This window comes from Typopeltis vanoorti, chromosome 4, assembly GCF_054136105.1.
Source record: "Typopeltis vanoorti isolate ZY-2024b chromosome 4, IOZ_Tvanoo_1.0, whole genome shotgun sequence".
NCBI classification, from domain to species: Eukaryota; Metazoa; Arthropoda; class Arachnida; order Uropygi; family Thelyphonidae; genus Typopeltis; species Typopeltis vanoorti.
In genome coordinates, this window is record NC_143552.1 from 41391494 (window position 1) to 41413863 (window position 22370).

General features: G+C 36.0%; 1 protein-coding gene across 1 annotated transcript in view; it reads left to right on the forward strand.

Annotated features, from left to right (window-relative positions):
* LOC150107252 (tRNA dimethylallyltransferase) overlaps positions 1-22370 on the forward strand; it is a 193727-nt gene that overhangs the window by 69415 nt on the left and 101942 nt on the right. Inside the window, exon 7 of the mRNA XM_090391751.1 lies at positions 22238-22356. Within this exon, the coding sequence (XP_090247877.1) occupies positions 22238-22356 (119 nt within the window). The remainder of the gene's footprint in view (positions 1-22237; positions 22357-22370) is intronic.

The window sequence follows — 22370 nt, forward strand, 5'->3', positions numbered from 1 at the left end:
CAATATGCTTGCAGACTGAACTTACAATGAGGAAAAGAAAAATATTTCTCTACTTGTGAGTAGATGCAGAATATAAGGAACATGTTATAATTAAAAACTGAGAGCCTGGAAATTTCCGCTGCCTCTCAAAATTTGCCGCTCTAGGCCTGGGCCTATACCTAAATACGCCACTGCATTTTAGTAGTGACATGTTGATACTAGTGAGGTCCAGTGTGGGCACCCTATATTATATTCTTGTAGCAAGGCTTATACGTTGGTCATACATAACTGGTAATTATTTTAAGGAATTAACAACGCATATAACGGATATTAATTAAAGCAAACTTTAATGAATACTTCAATATTTCGGGAATCACGTTACCGAAATATTGAAGGTATTCATTAAAGTTTGCTTTAATTAATATCCGTTATATGCATTGTTAATTCCTTAAGCTAATTACCAGTTACCTATATTATATTGTTCAGAATGGTTGCGTGTGTGTGTGCGGGAGGGAGGGAGGGAAATAATGAGAAAGTTTGTGCATATATCTGCTTGGGAAGACTTGTGATTGAAGTGTCTAGAAAGTCCAGACTATTGTTGTTATGGTTTTTAATTCTATGGTGAACTTGTTTCTGGATTGCTGGCTATTGAGAAGTAGTGTGAACTCTGTGTCCAAATGGAAAACATGTCATCAGTATGTCTTAGCCAGATAGAATAGCAGTCAGCTGCATGCTTTCATTAACGTACTTGTTGATATGTTCCATGTGAAAAATCGGAGAAGAGGTGTGGAGGAAGAATCCATGACTGGGCCCTTTATATGTTTGTATATTTTGTTATTCCAAGTGAAGTAACTGGCATGGACAGCAAAATTGTAGAAAGCAGTGATGCCAGAGAAATCATTTTAATTACTAAGGCATCAAATGATAGTCATTACCCTGTCTTTCTAACCCGGTTTCTTCACAGCTGAACTTAACCATATTCATCACATCTTTTGTGATGGCTACAGTTCTAATAGAATTCACAAAATACTTGTTCTTCTCCCCACATCACCAGCCCTCTCATTATACAAATTACAGCTTTGCTATTATTATTTTTCTCTGTAATAGGATAAGATAGCCAGAATAATAATATAATAGAAGAATTAGATAGTCGAAAGTTTAACAAATACCGTGTCTGCACTGCTTTCAAACCCATCTCAAGCTGGCTACCCTAGCAACTATTGCTTCCTTCCCCCCCCCCCTTTAGTTATATATATATTATGTAAAGTTGCTTGTACTTGACTTATTATGGATAAACTTGGATGGCTTGCATCTGCTGCTATAATTATGGTCTATCCGTACAAGTAGATCATTCTACTTAGAGGCTCTGCACATAATTAAGTGGCAGAAAAATTTACTTTGCTTTACTATAATACATTAGAAAGCAAGAGATCTCAAAACCAACCCAACCTTGGTAGATATGGTTGTGTTAAAATCCCTAAGGTATGAGATTCTGTAATTCTTAGATTGCCTTCTTGAAAACCGAGGCTGCCTGCTAGCCCCATAAGGGATACTGCTTCTGATACTTTAGGCTTTCAGTCTGATCACCTCTGCTTTGTTTTTTTTTTTTTTGTATTGCCTTTATGCAAGTTACAATTCTTATATTTGTATCCTTGATGATTCTGTGACAGAGATGAAATATTGGAGCCATTTAGCCAATATTTAATTTATTCCTAGCTGTCTTCATTCTATTCTACAAAAAATTTTCTTTAAGCATCACTTAAGCCTAAATACATGACATCGACCTAAACAGTGTTGGCTGTCTGAGTTATAAGCTTACTAAACAACTATTCATCTTGCTATCCACACATGCCAGCTGCTGAATTAGAAACTTTTATTAAATAGTGTTAGACCTGTGACTGCCACCACTAGTACTGTACCTCTTCAATTCCTTTTATCTGTTAATTTTCTCATTATCCATGTCAAAAAGTCTGGCATTCCTCAAGCTCACTTTCTTTGTTTCACTGATACCTTACTCATAAAGAAACAACATATAAAATCCACTTTTTAAAAAAAAAAAAAATTATTTTAGTGAAACCTTTCCATTAGCAAAACCATAAATAATTATAGGATTCCTCCTACTTTCTCTCACCACCTTGCTATTCCTATGTTGCAAGAGTGTATCTGAAACATATTTCAAAGATACTCACGACCAAAATACATGAGTATCTTTAAAATATTTTAGCATTCAAGTGGCATTTTGCCCTGTCTGAAAGATTTCTTCCTTTTATAAGTGAAGGCTAACTTACACATTCTGTGATGTTCGTGTCAAATTCCTTCCAGATCTTGCCAATCTGGAAGATCCACAGCTCGTGAGAACCACAAAAATTGCATATAGGCACCATTATTTATCTCCATCCCCCATTGTTGTATTACCTGCTGCTCAACAGTATAAGTTTGTTAATTAGGGAGTTATTCTCTCTTTATCTTTATTTATATAGCATTACATCTTCAATTATAATTAGACTGCACAGCTCAGTTAAACTCAATTTCATGTTTGCATTGTCAATTCTCTTGTCTTACAGTATTGTTTCAGTTTTTCATTATAAATGCCTGCATTTCAGTAGGTGAAAATTTATGAATAAAACTTTTTTTCACATAAGTGATCCATTTTTATTTTTGCCTTAGGTGACCACTTGCAACTGTTCGTTCTAAACAATTTTTGTACTTTACAAAGACGTTAACTAAGTTCATTATGGAAAATATGGATTGGAATTGATGATGCTAAACTTCTTAAAAGAACAGCACATTTGAAATAAGTAGACCCTGCTTTTGTAACTTGTATGACCTGTTTCCTGGAAAAATCATCAGAGTAAACCACCATCAAAAATTGAACCCTAATTCTTCATATGTTTATTGTCATGCTTTAAGCGTATTTTATTGAAAATACAGTTTAAACCATAAATTGAATCCTAAACATCCATATGTTTATTGCCATGCTGTGAGGTTATACGTGTAGACAGACTTATGTGTTTGTCGTACATGTTGTTTATTTCTTTAACGGGATATATTAGAACACAGAATAATTAGTAAATAATTATTTATTAACTTATTGCTGATATTTTGCTGGTGTTATAACCAGCATCTTCAGAGCACAAAAATAAAGTTTGTCATAAAACGAGACTATAACAACATGGTGTAATTAACAGACTAGTTAAACAAAATGGTAACTAAAGTTCTGATTTTGGCACCCTCTATCTGGGGGAAGAAAAAAAAAAAAAAAAATGCAGCTATCACACAAGACTAGAGTCCTAAACAGAGAACAAAACCGGTCCTAGTTTTTTCTTAAGATGACTGTCTCCCAGATTGTAGGCAAATTTATCCAGCCATATTTGTTGAGATTTGGAGTGTGTTTCAGGGCTTCTTTTGCCTCAAAAGAACAATCTCTCCGACTTGTAAGAGCTTCTGTGCAGTACTTTTGTGTTCTTCCAGTTGATGCTGTGAGCAGGGGTATCCACAACATGGTCTGCTAGGCCCGACTTGCCATAGTGATAATGCCGGATGTATCTTTTTATGTTCACTGATGCAGATGTTCACAGTTCTTCATGTTTGACGTAGTAGGCTTGATTACATGAGCAGAGTACTTCGTAGACTCCTGGATGTGATAAAGGAGGAATGCTGTCCTTGGATGAACGGATAAGAGTTGCTAATTTGACACACGGCCTGAATATGATGCGTAGTTCATGTTTATTAAGAATTCTAGAAATCTTTTCGAATGTGACTTTAATGTATGGGATAGTGACTGTTTTGTTGTAGTTCTCTGTAGTGGATACTGGGAGGGATTTTTTAGGAGCATTTAGTATTTTGTTTATCTTATGGGGATTATAGCCATTGGCCAAGAATGTGTGGCATCAGTGAGCCAGTTCAGCAGCAAGTGCATTGTCATTGGAACAGATTGCTCTTGCTCTGTGGGTTAGCATTTTTAAAATGCCATACTGTTGATAAGGATGATGGTGTAATTGTTTGTGTAAATATCTCCCTGTATGTGTGGGTTTTCTAAAGGCTGAAAATGATAAGGAACCATCTGGAAGACGTGTGATAAGTGTATCCAGGAAGGGCAGACAGTTATTAGCTTCCAGTTCCATTGTAAAGTGGATTTTTGGATGTTGGCTATTTAAATGCACTGAGAATATTTTCAATGTCTCTGGGCCATGTGGCCAAATAGCAAGCACATCGTCAACATAGCATAGCCAAAGTGTTGGTTTGAGAGTGGCTGAATTGATAGCTAGTTTTTCCAGGTGTTCTATGTAGAAGTTGGCTAAGGGGGAGGAAAGGGAGGAGCCCATGGCTGTCCCATCTATTTGTTTGTATATTTTCCCTTTCCATGTGAAATATCCTGCATGTATTAAGAATTTGAATAGTTCAAATATATCGGAGGAAAGTATGACTTCAGTAGATTGAGGGTTTCTATTAGTGGTACATTTGTGAATAGTGAGGTGATATCAAAGCTTACCATTAAGTCTGAGCTTTTCAGGGTATGGTGTTGTAAGATGCTTTTTAGGTGGGCTGAATTTTTAACAAAGGAGGGAGAATTGTTTGTGAGAGTGGCTAGTAGCTTAGCTAAATGTCCAGCCAGTTTGTATGTGGGACTATTTATACTATCCACAATAGGGTGTAAGGGTGTACCTTGTTTGTGAATTTTTGGTGCTCCATAAATCCTAGATATTTTAAAATGGAAAGGCTTGAGTTTGTTTACTGTGTCTTTGTGCTAGGAAGTGACTTTTTTCAATAATTTACCTACCTTATTCTTTTGTGTGTTGGCGGGATTGCGATCTATAATTTTGAATGTTGACTGATCTTGTACAAGTGTGTGCATTTTGTTTTCATGTTCTGTTGTGTCCATCACCATGGTTGCATTCCGTTTGTCTGCTTTTGTTATGATAATCTGGTTATTATTCTGAAGCTCTTTTACGGCAATGATTTCCTTATGAGGGATAATATTTTTGGGAGGCTTAGACTTGATGAGAATGTTGGCCACATCTAAATGTATGTTATTGGCTATTGTTGGAAGCAGGTCGTATATTCCCCGTTTGATGGACGCCATTATTTCACATTTTGGAACTTGTTTCGGAGTCATGGCAAAATTGTGCCCTCGACTTAATGCACTAGTGGCTTCTTTGCTTAAGGTGAGCAATGATAAATTCTAATATATATACCGTTAAAAAATAAACAACACGTACGACTAACACATAAGTCTGTCTACACATTTGAGGATTCTTCACGGAGATGATGTTGTACGCAAGACACGACAATATGGTAAGTGGAAGATAAAATTGGCATGGCAACTGAACAGGTTAGCCTTCTTAAAAAGGTGCCTAGATACTAATTTAATACCGAACTGTGTAAAAATCAAAAACAAGTTCCACTCGACCAAAGCCCAACGCTTTTATAAACGAACGAGTGTAGCGCTATTACGAAAACAGATTAATGCCACTCGTTTGGAATTAGCAAAATCAAATTCAACCATCAATGCACTACGTGAATTACTATATGATATTCCGAATACGGAACTATGGGAGATCCTAGACAACAACACCGACGCAACGGCTAAAAAAGAATTCCACATAGTAAAAAATCAGCACCAAAAAAAGTTTGAAAATCTCCATCAATGCTGCGCTATACAATGATCGCAATTACAACAAGATCGCATCGTCGTGAATTTATCATCGCTCACCTTAAGCAAAGAAGCCGCTAGTACTTTAAGTCGAGGGCACAATTCTGCCTTGGCTCCAAAACAAGTTCCAACTGCTGAAATAATGCCATCCATCGAACGGGGAATATACGACCTGCCTCCAACAATAACCAATAACATACGTTTAGATGTGGCTAACATCGTAATCGAGTCTAAGCCTCCCAAAAATAATAACCCTCATAAGGAAATCATTCCGTAAAAGAGCTACAGAATAATAGCCAGATTATCATAACAAAAGCAGACAAACGGAATGCAACCGTGGTGATGGACACAACAGAATATGAAAACAAAATGCACACACTTGTACAAGATCAGTCAATATACAAAATTATAGATTGCAATCCCACCAACATACAAAAGAATAAGGTAGGTAAATTATCGAAAAAAGTCACTTCCTGGCTCAAAGACACAGTAAACAAACTCAAGCCCTTCAATTTTAAAATATCTAGGATTTATGGAGCACCAAAAATTCACAAACAAGGTACACCCTTACACCCTACTGTGGATAGTATAAATAGTCCCACATACAAACTGGCTGGACATTTAGCTAAGCTACTAGCCACTCTCACAAACAATTCTCCCTCCTTTGCTAAAAATTCAGCCCACCTAAAAAGCATCTTACAACACCATACTCTGAAAAGCTCAGACTTAATGGTAAGCTTTGATATCACCTCACTATTCACAAATGTACCACTAATAGAAACTCTCAATCTACTGAAGTCACACTTTCCCCTGATATGTTTGAACTATTCAAATTCGCAATATATGCAAAAATATTTTTTTTATTTTGGTTTAACCAATAAGAATACAATTCCTGGCAAATAAGTCAGCTTTTACTCTTACAGAATACAGAGACAAATGTAAGAAAGCTAAACAGTGTGTAAAACTAGCTAAACAAAAGTCATGGGAGGACTTTGACAAGAATATAGAAAATAAATATCAAGAAGGTGGCAAAATATTCTGGAGGTTGTTGAAGAAGCTTAGGAATGGAGGAAAGAGTGCTGTAAAAGGAGTTAGAGATGATAAAGGTGACATGAAAATGGGAGAAAAAGATATCCTTGAAGTATGGAGTAATTACTTTGAAAAACTGCTAAATGAAACAAGCAGTGATGACAGCACAGTGATAAAAAACACTGACCAGGCATGCAGTCAGGAATACATATCCATACTTGAAGTAGAAAAAGCCATCAAAGGCTTGAAATGTGGAAAGGCAGCAGGAGTAGATGATATTCAACCAGAAATGCTGAAGTATGGTGGTATAAAAGTCTTACAGTTGCTGGACTGCATAGTTCAGAAGGCCTGGACAGAGGGACGAATTCCTGATGATTGGAGTAGAGCTCTAATAGTACCCATATATAAAAAGAGAAATAAAACTGAATGTGAGAATTACAGAGGTATTTCCCTACTGAGTGTTCCCTCCAAGATCTATGCAAGAATACTTGAGAAACGGTTGAGAAGAATTGTGGAAGAAAAGCTTGGTGAAGAACAAGCTGGATTCAGGCCAAATAGAGGCTGTCAAGATCAGATCTTCATTTTATGACAAATAGTCGAGAAAGCATGGGAACATAACAAAGATCTGTATTTAAGTTTTGTCGATTTGCAAAAGGCATATGACAAGGTGCCAAGAGAAAAGCTATTCAATACGCTGTAGTTATATGGGGTCAATGGGGCATTATATCAAGCAATACTTAGTCTTTGAGTTGTGAGTCAGCAGTTAGAATTGAAGGAAGTACAGGAAGATGGTTTAATGTTAAATCTGGTGTGAGACAAGGATGTACATTATCCCCCTCTGTTATTCATTATCTATATGGATCACATTATGAAGGAAAGTGGTATTAAACCTGATATCAAAATTGGAGATGTTAATGTCAGCTCTTTGCTTTATGCAGATGATGTTATACTTCTAAATAAATCCACTACAAGTCTGCAAGATTCTCTGACTAAATTGAATAGCTGTTGTAATAGATATGGTATGAAGGTCAGCAATAAAAAGACAAAGACAATGAAAATAGGTAGAATCATTGAAAATGTCAACTGTGTTGTGAATGGAGAACCTGTGGAACAAGTAAAACATTCCAGCTGCTTAGGCACGATTTTTACTGAAGATGGTAAATTAAATATAGAAATAGAGAACAGAATCAGCAAAGCTGGTATGGCGGGAAGTCAATTGAATAAATTCATATGGAATAAGAGAGAAATTAGTTGGAACACTAAATTAGCTGTATACAAGACAGTGTTCAAACCAGTTTTAACTTATGGATCTGAGAGCTGGGTCAGAAGTAAAACACTTGACCAAAGACTAGAGACCGCAGATATGCGAGTCCTGAGAAAGATTATAGGCGTGAACAGATGGCATCAATGGCAATATCATATTAAAAATGAGGATATTAGGAAAGAACTTGACATTGTCAGCATCCAGGAATGTGTTAGCAGAGCTAATCTCAGGTGGTATGGTCACTTAAACGGAATGGAATGGGCAAAGAAAGATTGCAAAATAAGTGTTCTCTGCCAGGTTGGCAGGAAAACGACCCAGAGGAAGACCAAGATATAGGTGGATTGATACGGTACAAAGTGCCTTAGACGATAGAAATATAAGATCTGATAATGTTGGCGTCTTGACAAGTAACAGACTGATTTGGAGGAAAATTGTAGATAAGAAGTTAGTAATGATGTAATTTTTTCATGTAGTACTGTCATATCCTGTATACCCCTTGAGGGTACATGCCAGGAATTTGATGATGATGATGATGCAAAATATTTTACATGGAAAGGGCAAATATACAAACAAATAGATGGGACAGCCATGCGCTCTTTACCCCCCCCCTCCCCCCATTAGTCAACTTCTACATAGACCACCTGGAAAAACTAGCTATCAGTACAGCCACTCTCAAACCAACACTTTGGCTATGCTATGTTGACGATGTGCTTGCTATTTGGCCACATGGCCCAGAGACATTGAAAATATTCTCAGCGCATTTAAATAGCCAACATCCAAAAATCCACTTTATAATGGAACTGGAATCTAATAACTGTCTGCCCTTCCTGGATACACTTATCACATGTCTTCCAGATGGTTCTTTATCATTTTCAGTTTTTAGAAACCCACACATACAGGTAGATATTTACATAAACAATCACACCATCACCCTTCTCAACAGTATGGCATTTTAAAAACGCTAACCCACAGAGCAAGAGCAATCTGTTCCAATGACAATGCTCTTTGCTGCTGAACTGGCTCACTTATGCCACACCTTCTTGGCCAATGGCTATAATCCCCATAAGATAAACAAAACACTAAACGCTCCTAAAAAATCTCTCCATTATCCACCATAGAGAACTACAACAAAACAGTCATAATCCCATACATTAAAGGCACATCCGAAAAGATTTCTAGAATTCTTAATAAACATGAACTACGCATCATATTCAGGCCGTAGTCATAATCCCATACATTAAAGGCACATCCGAAAAGATTTCTAGAATTCTTAATAAACATGAACTACGCATCATATTCAGGCCGTGTGTCAAATTAGCAACTCTTATCCATTCACCCAAGGACAGCATTCCTCCTTTATCACATCCAGGAGTCTACAAAGTATCCTGCTCATGTTATCAAGCCTACTACGGTCAAACAGGAAGAACTGTGAACATCCGTATCAGTGAACATAAAAGATACATCCTGCATTATCGCTATGGGAAGTTGGGCCTAGCAGATGTTCTGGATACTGTCGTGTCCCTGTCTATGATTATTAAACTTTCCTTTATCCTTCCAAGTGAATCTCTAATTTTATCTTTATTCAAAACTTAACTATGCATGAGATATTACAAAATTCAAATATTTAAGCCTTTTCTCCCCTTGGTGTCCCTAATATTTATATTATACTGCGCTTTTCAGGACATTTAGTTTAGGATATATAATTTGAAAACAAGGAGCAAACACAAAAATATGTCTCGCCTACAGCGTGAAACTATTAAGCAGTCGAGATCCTCTATCTCGTAACTTAACACATTAATTTCTCACATGATTAGGTTCGTACGTTTTTCAAGTGGTGCATTAGCCAGCAATTTCAGACAACTGTGTTATTAGTGAACAAAAGTTTATTTAAAACCTCAAACATGGTACAATTGAATTTCTATTATATAAAACACAATTCAATACTAAGAATAAAAATTACAAAATTCCACAAGCAAAATACAAGTATTAGGGCAAAATGCTATATGGGAATTTGCGTTCATGCCATCATAACAGACTTTATAAATATAAATATACACATATAATCCTGGAACAAATTAACACTTTACTTATACTAGTCAGAATGCACTATATTGCTATAATGCCATGGACATTAATGTTTATTTTCAGTTTACCTTATCTATGGAGGAGCCGAGTCCAGAATGAGGCAGGTGACCAGTGGTGTGCCTCAGGGCTCTGTGCTTGGGCCAATGTTGTTTAATTTGTATATAAATGATATAGGAAACGGCTTAAAGGGAGATATTCAGTTGTTTGCTGATGATGCAAAGTTGTGTAGTGCAATAAAAAATCAAGCTGATGTTGAAAGTTTGCAGGAGGATTTAAATAAGCTGGTAAAATGGGCAAAAGAAAATGGATGTCAGTTCAATGTGGAAAAGTGTAAAGTCATGCATTTTGGGATTAAAAGATTACCAGCTGTGTACTACATCGATGGAAAGGTACTCCAAGAGATTGATGAGGCTAGGGACTTAGGGGTATTGGTAGATAGGGAGATGAAGTTCAGAGGACACATTGCTAAGGTGTCCAAGATTGCACATAGGATTACTTGGTTGTTGAGGAACACACTGACATCCAGAGATAAAGAGGTTATTATTCCCCTTTATAAAGCATTGATACTTCCACATTTGGATTACTGTGCTCAGGTCTGGTCACCTGGATTCCTTGGAGATGAGGAGGCTGTGGAGAGGGTTCAGAGAAGAGTGACCAAGTTGGTGAGTGATATAAAAAATGCTCCCTACATTGATAGATTGAGAGCTTGTGGATTGCAGAGATTGGTTGATAGGCGAAGAAGAGGGGATATGATAGAAACATTCAAATTACTAAAAGGTTTTTATAGGATTGATGCAGGGGAAATGTTTCAGCTGTGTGAAAGTGATGGAAGAACAAGAGGTCATCTCTGGAAATTAAAGAAGAGTGTGGTTAACAAAGGTGTCAGAACAAGGTTTTTTGCCTGGAGGGTGGTGAATGAGTGGAATTCATTGCCTGACTTAGTTGTGAGCTCTTCGTCTGTAAATGAATTCAAGAAGAGATATGACAGATATTGTTTTGCTAGTTTGGGTCTCCCGCGATGAGTCTACTGACTCCATGGAGATACCCGTAGTAATAATAATAATAATAACTTACAAAACAATATAGGTTAAACTATCCTTTTGCTATACCCATACATACATTTGACCTTTAACACACTCTCATATGAGATACCATGTGCATACATAAATCTCTAGCACATGAATGCTTATCAAATGATATAAACTAGTTTACTCTCATTCTACTCTGATTTGTACTAAAGTCCTAGTATATCTGCAACTATCCAGTAATTAACAATGATTGCAACTATATGCGATTTCAATTGATACAAGATTTTATAGTACCTTCATAGGACGAACCCTGGTTTTCACGATCTATACCTTTCATGCTTGAATTAAGGACACACACACAGGATCTTCTATTCTATCACTATGGAACTCATCACGTGGGCACGGACTTCTGTATGGATTTTCTTTCCCTCGATACAAGTACTGGATGATGAGATACATAGACAGTTCCTTCCTTCTTGTAACTATAACGCGTTCCTTGTCTCTTGCAATAGGAATACAGGATCAAATTCCCGCACACTTTGTTTTCTTGTTGCGTCGGACGGAGATAACTCCTACGTCGTCACTCAGGACAACCCGTGTTACCTATACGAAAAATTCATGAAGAAACGCTGAGGAAAAAAGCCTTGTGGGGGGGGGGGGTCCTAAACCTTTTATCTGCATGGTCCCTATCGGCACCTTCTTCAATTTCTTCCCCCCCCCCCACTGGAGTCGATCTCATTCACCAATTAAAGTCATGTTTTTTCTGCCCAAAACATGCTATGGTCCCTTGCATGGGACGACGTCTCGCTTCGGGAATTGACCTTGAGCGATCGTCATTTGTTTTAATCTAGCCTCTATACTAAATTAATCCTCTTTTTAGAATTTACTTGAATATTTTATTCTCCTTTTTTCAAGTGTTAAACTAGCCTCTCACATACAAATTCTTATCTGCAGTCTTCTTTGTCTTACTTAACCTATTTTTTCCATATCCTCTTTTTTTTGTAATAAGAATCCCTTTTTTATTATTTAGTTAAACAATTTCTGCTATAATTAATTTTCTTGGGTGCAAGCATATTTTCTGTCTTTAAATATCTTGTATTAGCTACTTACATAGGATTTTATATTTTTATTTTCTTGTTACACCATGATAACTGAAATTTTTACATTCTTGGTTATCAGGGTGTAACAATACCCCTGCACACAGGATCAACTGGAAGAACACAAAAAAAGTACTGCACAGAAGCTCTTACAAGTCAGAGAGATTGTTCTTAGAGGCAACAGAAGCCCTGAAACACTCTCCAAATCTCAACAAATATGGTGGTATAAATTTGCCTAAATTCTGGGAGACAGTCATCTTAAGAAAAAACTAGTACCGGTTTTTTTCTCTGTTTAGGACTCTAGTCTTGCGTGATAGCTGCATTTTTTTTTTCTTTCCCTGATCGACTGTGCCAAAATCAGAACTTTAGTCTTTGTGTTGCAGCTACAATTTTGTTTAACTAGTCCATCGATTACACCATGTTGTTATAGTCTAGCGTATTGTGACAAACTGTGTTTTTTTGTGCTCTGAAGTTGCTGGTTATAACACTAGTGAAATATCAGCAATAAGTTAATAAATAATTATTTACTTATTATTCCATTTGGTTTTGGAACTTACTGTTCCAAAACCAAATGGAATAAAAGAGGAAGAGAAGAAGCAGGTTTAATTCATTTGAACTGTAAAAGATGTTAGACATCCTCTGTCCATTTTTTTAATTGACCCAGTGGAAAGTGGAGGAATGGTGGATGCTGTTTTGGTGGAGTCAGTTTTCCATGAAAGTACCTATAGAAAAGATAGATCTGAACACAGCCATCTATGAGATAGTGATTGAAGTGAGCTGTTGAGACAGAGGATAGGGTGTTATCTGTCAGTTAATTGCTCCCCTCTGGATAGCATTGAGAATGTTTACAATTTGCATTGAGAATGATTTGGTGCACCGCTTCAAATGTGAACAGTATTCTAAGATAGAAAGATTAGGGATATATGCAGAGTTAGTAGCTGGATGTAAAAAGTAGCATCTTGAACAGAAAAGGACTTGGTTTTTTTGGATGCTGAAGCAGCTCTTAATGTGATGTACCAGAATTGCTAAAGGTAAATGTCAGTCCAAAAAAAGATATCTAATCCTGCCTGCTGATTTTTGTATTATCGAATGTAAGGAAAGGGGAACTGAAATCCTTTTCCCAAGAAAGAAGTCAAGACTACATCTAGTTGTAGAAATTCTTGAGACCTGTGCCATGCAGTGTTTGGCAAATTAATAGGACGAATAGAATGCACTGTCATCAGCAATACTGGATAGGAATGTTGGTCATTGATGAAGGGCATTTATGAAGAGGGGAAAACAAGGATAGGCAATAGAACATAGCTCTTGAGGCACATGTATTGGTGGAGAAGCATGAAGAGAGGAAACCATCTAACGTGGCATGCAGGAAATTACTAGAAAGAGTGCTTGCTATCCACTTATAGTGGATGTGGATGAGTTATAAAAAAACAGATGACAATACTGAGCAGACCTCAATACCAGACCTTGATTAGATGCTCTGGACATGCTGAGAGAGCAATAGCTCACATTTCTCCAAACCTTCTGAATTTGATTTGTAGTACATTAGAAGCATAACTCTTAGATCAATATTAAATTGTGTCTTCATATGATTGGTTTGGATGTATTTAAGATTACTCACTTAGTGACTAATGTATGTTATAGGTGTAATTTTGTGCAATTTTTTTTTTTTATGTTGTATTTTAAATAGGTAAATACTTAATGTAAATGCTTTTGCTTTCAGATACTTTTAAAATAAGTAGTGCTTTTTTATCATTATTATGTGCCTTTTGTAAATATGGCTTAGTATTTACAGTGACAACTTGCAGCAACTGTTTACTCATTTGTTATTTATTCCATCTTATTAAAATTCTTGAAATAAAAATTTAAAAAGTAGCAACATGTCCAGTGGTTCCACCCTTTCAAAAGTTTTCTGTACTGGGAAACTGTAGTTTTTAGCCTACGTAGTTATGAAATATAAAGGAACTCCTCTCCTCAATGTTTTATTGTGTGATAAAATGATGATTCATCTCTTGTGATTATTCATTTTTAATAATGCTGAAAGCACTTTCAAACTTAGTTGATGTTATTGTTCTGTTCTGATACTGTTTGCAATGGGATTTTGATTCTCATCATAAGAATGATTGAGTTCATCTTGAGCATCCTTCATCTTGAATCAAGTGCATTTATTGAAACATAGATCTAGTATATTTCATTCAACAGATTTTAATGGAAATGAAGAACATCTACAGGAAATGAAAGAAATAAAAATGAACAGTTTAATGCATTCAGTATTTTGCATCTGTCACAGACCACAATTGAGGATGCAATATTAAACTGTTTTGTGATGAGCATAAGTCATAGTAAGGATGCGCTCAGTGGGTGAAATGTCCGCGCAGTTAGCCTAGTGGCTTTGCACTTTGCAACCATATGCCTGGGGAAGGAGTGTCCTGGGTTCGATTCCCATCTCCGACGTGAGGAGCTTAAGGATCTTCCTCAGCCATAGCCAAGTTAGTCGGTCTTGGGTGTGCACAGCAGGTTTTTCCCCCTAGTTTATTCTGGGGTTTTTCATCCTGCAAGCAGGCAAACCGGCCCCGTGAACACATGGATCTACAGCCATAAATACTTAATCCCCCATGAGGGGGCTCAACTCATCCCAATAGGGACGGGGGAGAAAAGGAAGGAAACTCCATATGAATAAATAAATAAGTGGGTGAAATTGTTTGTCTTCAGTTGTTAGGTAAAAATTACATTTTCTCATATCTTGGTAAGTTTCATGCATTTATATTTATTTAAGTAGACATATTCTAGAAAAAGCCTCATGTTTAGACTTGTTGCAGTGAGGTATAGTGATGTTTTTTTCATTTGAACTTACATATCTCTACCATAAGGATGGCTCGGGAAGGATGCTGTTCAGTACACTATAGAATAATATGTATGCCACAGTAAATAACTTTTTTTATTACATAAATATTGGATCTTATGTGTCATAAGACATCATCAATACAATCATTGAACAACAATAGGAATTGAATTCAAAAAAACAGTAGCTCTCTCTCAGATCTCATGTCTGAGGACTCGTGACCTTCCTGATGATGCTTTGCCATTTCTTTCTCTCCTGCGCTTCTCTTATTACTTGTTATATGGAAAGATGATAGATTTAGAGATTACTCTAAATCTATCACCTTTCCATATATCTGGGATACATCTGAAAAACTAACAAAAATCCTAAAAAAATTACCTCACAACTAGTTACAAATCATATAAGAAATTGGCATCTCTTATCCACTCCACCAAAGACCAGCCATTTTCCCTAGACCTACCTTGAGTATACCAGGTCCCTTGTAGTTGTAAACTGTTGTACTATAGCCAAACAGGCAGGACAGCCAATATCAGGATATCCAAACACAAGGACTACATCCGGTTCCACCAATACAGCTACTCAGGACTTGCAGACCATGCACTAGATACCCACCACTGAATACGCTGGTAGAAAGCCACTTTACTACACCACAGCAAGTACAAATACAGAATATTCATTGAATCAGCCTCAGCTCAGAAAAACTTCCCTAACCTCAACAAATTTGGGTGCATAAGACTGCCCCAAATTTGGGAAGCATACATTCTAAGATCATCAGCCCAACAGCCAAGACAACCCAATTTAGCCTGCTAGGGGGCACCTTTTGGACGCTAGGACTGCCTTCAGTTGTTTTTCTTCAGCCTCATTTGCTTAGTGTTAGTGCCTGCTTGCACATATCATTGTTTTGTGATCCCTGAAGATGGCAATGTAACATTGCCAAAATATAGGTAGTTATTAATTAAAGTTTTTATAATTAATAATATAGTTTACATTGTCATTTTCTAAAAAATTAGAATGTCTAACTAATGTATAAGCCCATCTACAAGAAGATAATTATATATTTTAATAAACTTGTTAAAAAGAACTGATGAAGCATTAGTGGCAAGAATGGAAAATCATCTGCCTCATTAAAGCATTGTTATCTGAACTGATTAATTTTGCCCTGTTATATAGGATTTTTATAATCCCATATTGCTGGGAGAGGGGGGGGGGATGACTGCTGGTGAATGTATCTACCTGTATGTGTAAGTTTCCTGTAAATAGAGGAAACCAGAAATCCATCAGGCTAGCATATAATTAGAGTATCTAGGAAACGAAGTAATTTTCATTTTCCAAGGTAAACTGGATCCCAGGGGATGTTGATTTTAAGTGTGTTGAAAAATTGTGGAGTGTATCGAAGCCATGCAGCCAAATATCGAACACATCATCCATATAGTGTAGGGAAACAGTAGCTTTACATGGGGCAGAGTTTAAGGCTTTTTTTTTCAAAGGTCTCCATAAAGAAATTGACCAGGGGTGGAGAACCCATGGCTGTCCCCCTCTATCTGAAGAATTTTCCTTGCTAAACGAAATAGCCTGAGTTCATGGTGAACAGCTGAGATATCAGGAGGAAATTTGGCTTGGATGAGGTCTCAGGTATCTTTGAGTTGGTCATTGGTGAATAAGGAGGAGACATCAAAACTGACTGTTATGTCAGAAGATAATTATATATTTTAATAAACTTGTTAAAAAGAACTGATGAAGCATTAGTGGCAAGAATGGAAAATCATCTGCCTCATCTTGACTGAAATAGCAAGAAAATTTCCTTTTGGCAATTGCTGTTGTGTACAACAAAAAAGCTTTTCAGAAGCTGGAAATATTTATGAAGAAACAGTCTAGACTTCTGTCAAAAAAATGCTAAAAAATTGCTTTTCCCACATCACAATTTATTGTGACTTCATTTTGTTTATTTGTTTATTAAATCCATAATTGTTCTCTATATTTAACAATGTAAAATCAGAATTCCATTAATATTTTTTGTTACTTAGTAAATAAGAGCAATGTTCATCCATGCCACCCTTCTTCACAGTTCTTATACTGTATGCTTTCTTTTAATTATTTCTGTTATATTAAATTTAAAGAATGTGAAATTTTATTTTTGCATTTTCATGTGGTTATGTTGTTAGGCATTATCATATATTTTAATTTCTCTTCAATCTTTTTTATAAAATTAAAATAATTTGAAGTAATTTTTTTTTTGTAAAATTTAATTCAGAATGTTTAATAATTTGCTATGCTTCGACCAAATTGCAAACTGAATATTCTGTATTAATTTATTTGACCAAATCATTTTTCAGTGCATCTCTAGTAACAGCTGTTAAAAATAAATAAAAAAAAAAAAAAACATGCATCAAATCTAAAGCTGATTTTGTAAAGGTATTCCGTTAAGCTTACTTTCTTCTCAAATGGCATTTGAGCTTTCTGATCAATTGGCAAAATTTCTACTCTACTGTGTCAGCCTTTCTCTCTCATCCTAATGGTACAATGACAACATTTCCTAATGGTAAAAGCAAGAACTCTTGCATTAGTCTTCTCAAACTCTTGTTCAGATGACTGAGGCAAATCTCTCTCCCTCTTCCCCCCTGTTCTGTGAATCACCCTCAGTATGTATGCTTCCTCAAAGTTTCAAGAGAAGGAAATGAGTAAAAATGCTTAGCAGCTTTGATTCTAATTAGTTTTCCAGCTGAGATGGTATGCTTCTAGTTATACTAAGACCTCCAGAATTAACACTCAATTTGTATTCCATTTCCACATTATTCTTCTCATTTGACATTCTATCCAACAGAATTGAAGCAAGTCTTTATCCATCCTGTTCCTAAAAAGAAAAGAGAAATGAAAGTCAGCTCAAGCTATTGTTCTATTACTCTCACCTAAAGTGATGGCGACAGTCATCGACTGCTGACTTCTTTACTATATAGAGACCTGTAAGTTAACTAATAATCAACAGTATGGATTCAGTCATGCTTACACTACAGTATACTTCCTTGCTAACCTTTCCCACCTATGGACACGAGCCATGACAAAATTTGGAGAATCTCATATAGTCACTCTTTATATTTCCAAGATATTTGATTAAGTCCGGCATCACAGCTATCTTTCCAACCTATGTATTGCGGTCTCCTTCCTGCCCTTTGTGAATGGATTGCCAACTTCTTCTCTGGTCGTTCATGTGTTATCAGATGGCTCCCTCCCATCTGATTTTTCCACCAGTGCTGGGGTACTCCATGGCCCTATGCTTTCAGTTCCACTCTTTCTCCTATTCATAGCTTTGCTGATGATAATACACTCCTTTTCTTCTTTTTCATGCACAGAATGTAACACTCAGATGACTCAAGCTTTAATATCTATAGCCAGTGCTTTAAACACTGATTTCCTAGCTACTCTCCAACCTCAAAGATAACTTAGTAAATTTTAATGCTGTCAAAACATAATTCTCCCTAATTTCTGAGAAGAAACACTTCTTATTCTCTCTTGCTTTTTATAACACACTTCTCACTGACCAAGATTAAATTTCTTTCACATTTGTCTACATAGCTTCTTCATATTCCAAAAAGCTTGGTGTTTTATTTTATTTTATTTTTTTGTTTTAAGCATCACTTCTCTTCTACCTAACACTGTAAATTCCAAATTTGCACAATCTTCAATCATTGCTCTCACATCTGGAGTAATACCTGAAACTTTCCCTCAGAATGTTAGATTGTATTCAGAAGAGAGGTAATCACTTAATAGATGACCCTTCTTTTTCCTCTCTCTCTCTCTATCTCTGATTCCATCCAATTGCTTTTTCATAGATACTCTGTTTCTGCGCTACCTGTACTGTAGATATTTGAATGGATGCTGCTCCAATGAACAGGATACTGCCATTCCTCCACTTTAATCATGTACCAACACTATCTGCTGCTGATCAATATACTGTTTAGATCAAGACCAACTGTGAACCATCTTCTTATCCTCTTCCTTTATTCTGTGTACCTCTGTCCTTTGTTATAACAGTCTTCCCCATATGATTTTCTCCAATGCTTATAACCTCCAACCCTTTAAGAAACACATTAACAGATTCCTTCTTGATAACACTTTAGGAAGCTTTTCGGTCAGTTTGTTAATAATATTGCTGCCACTGTTTTACCAGATGTACCTTGATATGGTGTCTGTATGTAAGGGAACACTGCCTATGATTTCAGAGAAATTGGGTGAAATTCTCCATGTGCATGGCTAAGTATCCATTATTGTATATCCCTTCCAATTTTAACTTATACAATAACCATGAAAAGTCATACAAAGAAAAATAGATTATATGGAGATAAAAAAAAATGCAAAACATCCGAAGCCTTCCAGATTCACTTCAGATATACATAGTCTTTGTTCATTCTTAACTATGCTTGCTTCCCTCTTCAGTGTCCAGTGTGTATAACAAAAACTAAAAGTTCCATTTTTTCCAAGCATTGTTCTCATCTCTGTTTTCCTAATTACACACCCTGACTTTTTTTTTTTTTTTTATCAAAGTGACATTTGTGCATATGTTTGCTGTGATATGCCATGTCCTAGACAAAATGAGATCTCTCATCTTAGATTACTAACCTGTATCATATTACAAATATTGCTCTCTCAGCATCCAAAAAATTAGTTTTTTTCCTTTGATGAATCATTGCTTTACCTCTGAATGGCTGTTAACTTCATACACATTACAAATCCATACAAGTGTGTTAAAAACTGTTCTCACATTTGGGGTGCAATCCTAAGAGCTCAATAAAAACCTGACTCATTACAGAAGAGAGCAGTTGGATTAATGACCCCATCTTAGACCAATTCACTCTGCTCTGTTTCATACAGACATTCAGTTTCTGCCTTTCATTTGTTACTAATATTTCCATGGTCATTATTAAGAATTGGCATTGATAATTCCTCCACTGTCTTCTAAATTTGTTAACCTGTGCAGCAGATATTCAACACTCCTTCACAGTTAAACTCCAAGCTCAGAGAACGATCCCTCCTCTCTCTCTCTGTCTTCATTTATTCTGCTGCTTACTTTTAGAATATACTGCACCCATTAATAATTTCTGAAGAATACAATCTTCAGTTTGAGTGTTAACAAGTTTTTTCTTTCTCATCAACTTTCTATTTGTCCATGGTACTAATTAATATACTAGGCTGAACAACTGCTTGTGGATTAGGTTATCAATATAAAATATGGATACCTCTGTGAAACTCCCAAAAATATGGGAAACTGTAATTTTAAGGCCTTCCATCCTGAACTTAAGGCTTCTGACAAGCATCCATAGATGGTACCCTTTCTGGAAATTTGAACTAAGTAATAATTTCTCTTTTTTTTTGTGTGTGTTGCACTCCCCCCCCACCGTGCACGCACGGTGGGGGGGGGTGCAACACAAAATGTGATGTCCTTGATGTTGTCTCTATGATAGATGAAATGTTAGAAGCGTTAAATGTATATTTTCAGTGACTTGTGCTGTTCTTCATTTCCATTACATCTACAACATGAATTGTCTTTAATCCTTTGAGCTGTATCTAATTATTTCAAATGATGATAAGAAGTTTATTTTTTAATTATACTGGAAAAAGTGATGAATTTCTCTTTTGTGAAGAGTAATTTCTTCCTTTTTTTATTTGTTCTGTTACTGAAGGAATTTGTGTACAGTTAATAAATTATTTATTTATTTAAATGATAATAATAAATGTACAGTTTCCTTGCAGCCATTTCAGACAATCCACCATTTTTTTTTTAAATGAGAATTCTTCCAAATTTATGAATCAAATTTTAGTCATCTATATTGGAAATTTTATTTACATTATTGCTTTTTGTTCTTCAGTAATTTTTAGTAAGTTGCCTTGATAAAGAAAAGGTCATACATTCAAAGAAGATTGAATATAAAATATATTGCAGCAAATAATTATACTTATTCCTAGGATGTAAATCTGACTCTTTGAACAGTTTAAATCAATTTTTCAGAAACATTTCAAAGTAGTTAATACCACAAATTCCATCTTTGATATTTTTGGCTAACTCAACTTCAGTTGAAGTTGAGTTAGCCAAGTTCATATTCGGGCTGGTTTTTCTCTGTACAAAATACCTGTTTCAGTATGCAGAAAGACCTCAGTGTAATAGTAAATACCATATTTTTTGGACCGTAAGATGCACCTTTTTACATAGAAAACTCGACTTAAAATTGGGGTGCCAATTTTAACAATTGAATCAGTTAAAATTGGGGTACCAATTTTAACTGATTCAATCTCATGTTTTTGGTTAACAAGGGCTTCTTTTTAGGGTGCCTGGCTATCTGGAATGCACGGTTGAAGTTTGAGGCAGAGCCACTTTAGAACTCGATCTTGGCATGGTGTAGACAATGGCTTTCCTTTCAGCAAATCTCGTTTCCTTCACTTTCAATAACGGCCATATCACAGCAGATTGGCTACAAGACACCATTCTAGCTATTTCACAAGAGGAATAGCCTTCGCTATTCAAACTTGAATCGCACTTTTTCTGCAAGGTCTTAACTGCATGCAACTAACCATATTAGTTGCATGCAGTTAACTTAGCACGGAAATGCAAAAACTAGATTTTGCTATCTATTTGTAGCATAAAAAATTTTGATGCAATAGCAGTAACTATTGGATTATACAGAAACCTGTTGCAATGATCGATGATGCAATACAACAAAATATCTAATGATAAACCAATGAAAATGACCATTTAACTACCAAAAACTGTATTTATAAGGGGATGCAGTTCCTATGAACATGAATATATTCCTCTTAGACACAGAGTGGGTTATTTTTCCATTGATTAAACACCTGGAATATCTCACCTTTTGAGAAAACAGTGAGCACTGCTGTTTTCAAAATTGTGACTCTGCCAGACAGGTACCCATATCCACAATAAGTCCTTTATTGAACTCCCAAATATCCTTTGTTTTTCCCATTGTTATCAACACTGTTGATGATTACTGACCAGCAGCATTCTTAAATAGTGGCATAGAACATGTAGAGATGCACATGACCAGATATTTTGCATATATACTGCACAAGTGAGGTTTTCAGTTCAATGGCTGGTATGTGTAGAAAGAAATCAGCTATGATAAACAAATAAAATAGGTTTTGTGACTTGTAAAAGTCATGAAACCTTATAACTGTATAAGATTGCTGTCTAGGTAGGTGTGTGTGTGTGGTGTGTGTGTGTATAAAAATGTGCTATATCTGTCTGTATTTTTTCAGTAAAGATGGTTATTCAAGAGGGATTTTTCAGTCTATTGGTTTCAAAGAATTTCACAAATATCTAACCCTCTCTGAAGAAGAAAAGCAAACTGAGACTGGCTGCAAATTATTACAGGAAGGTAATTGGTATTAT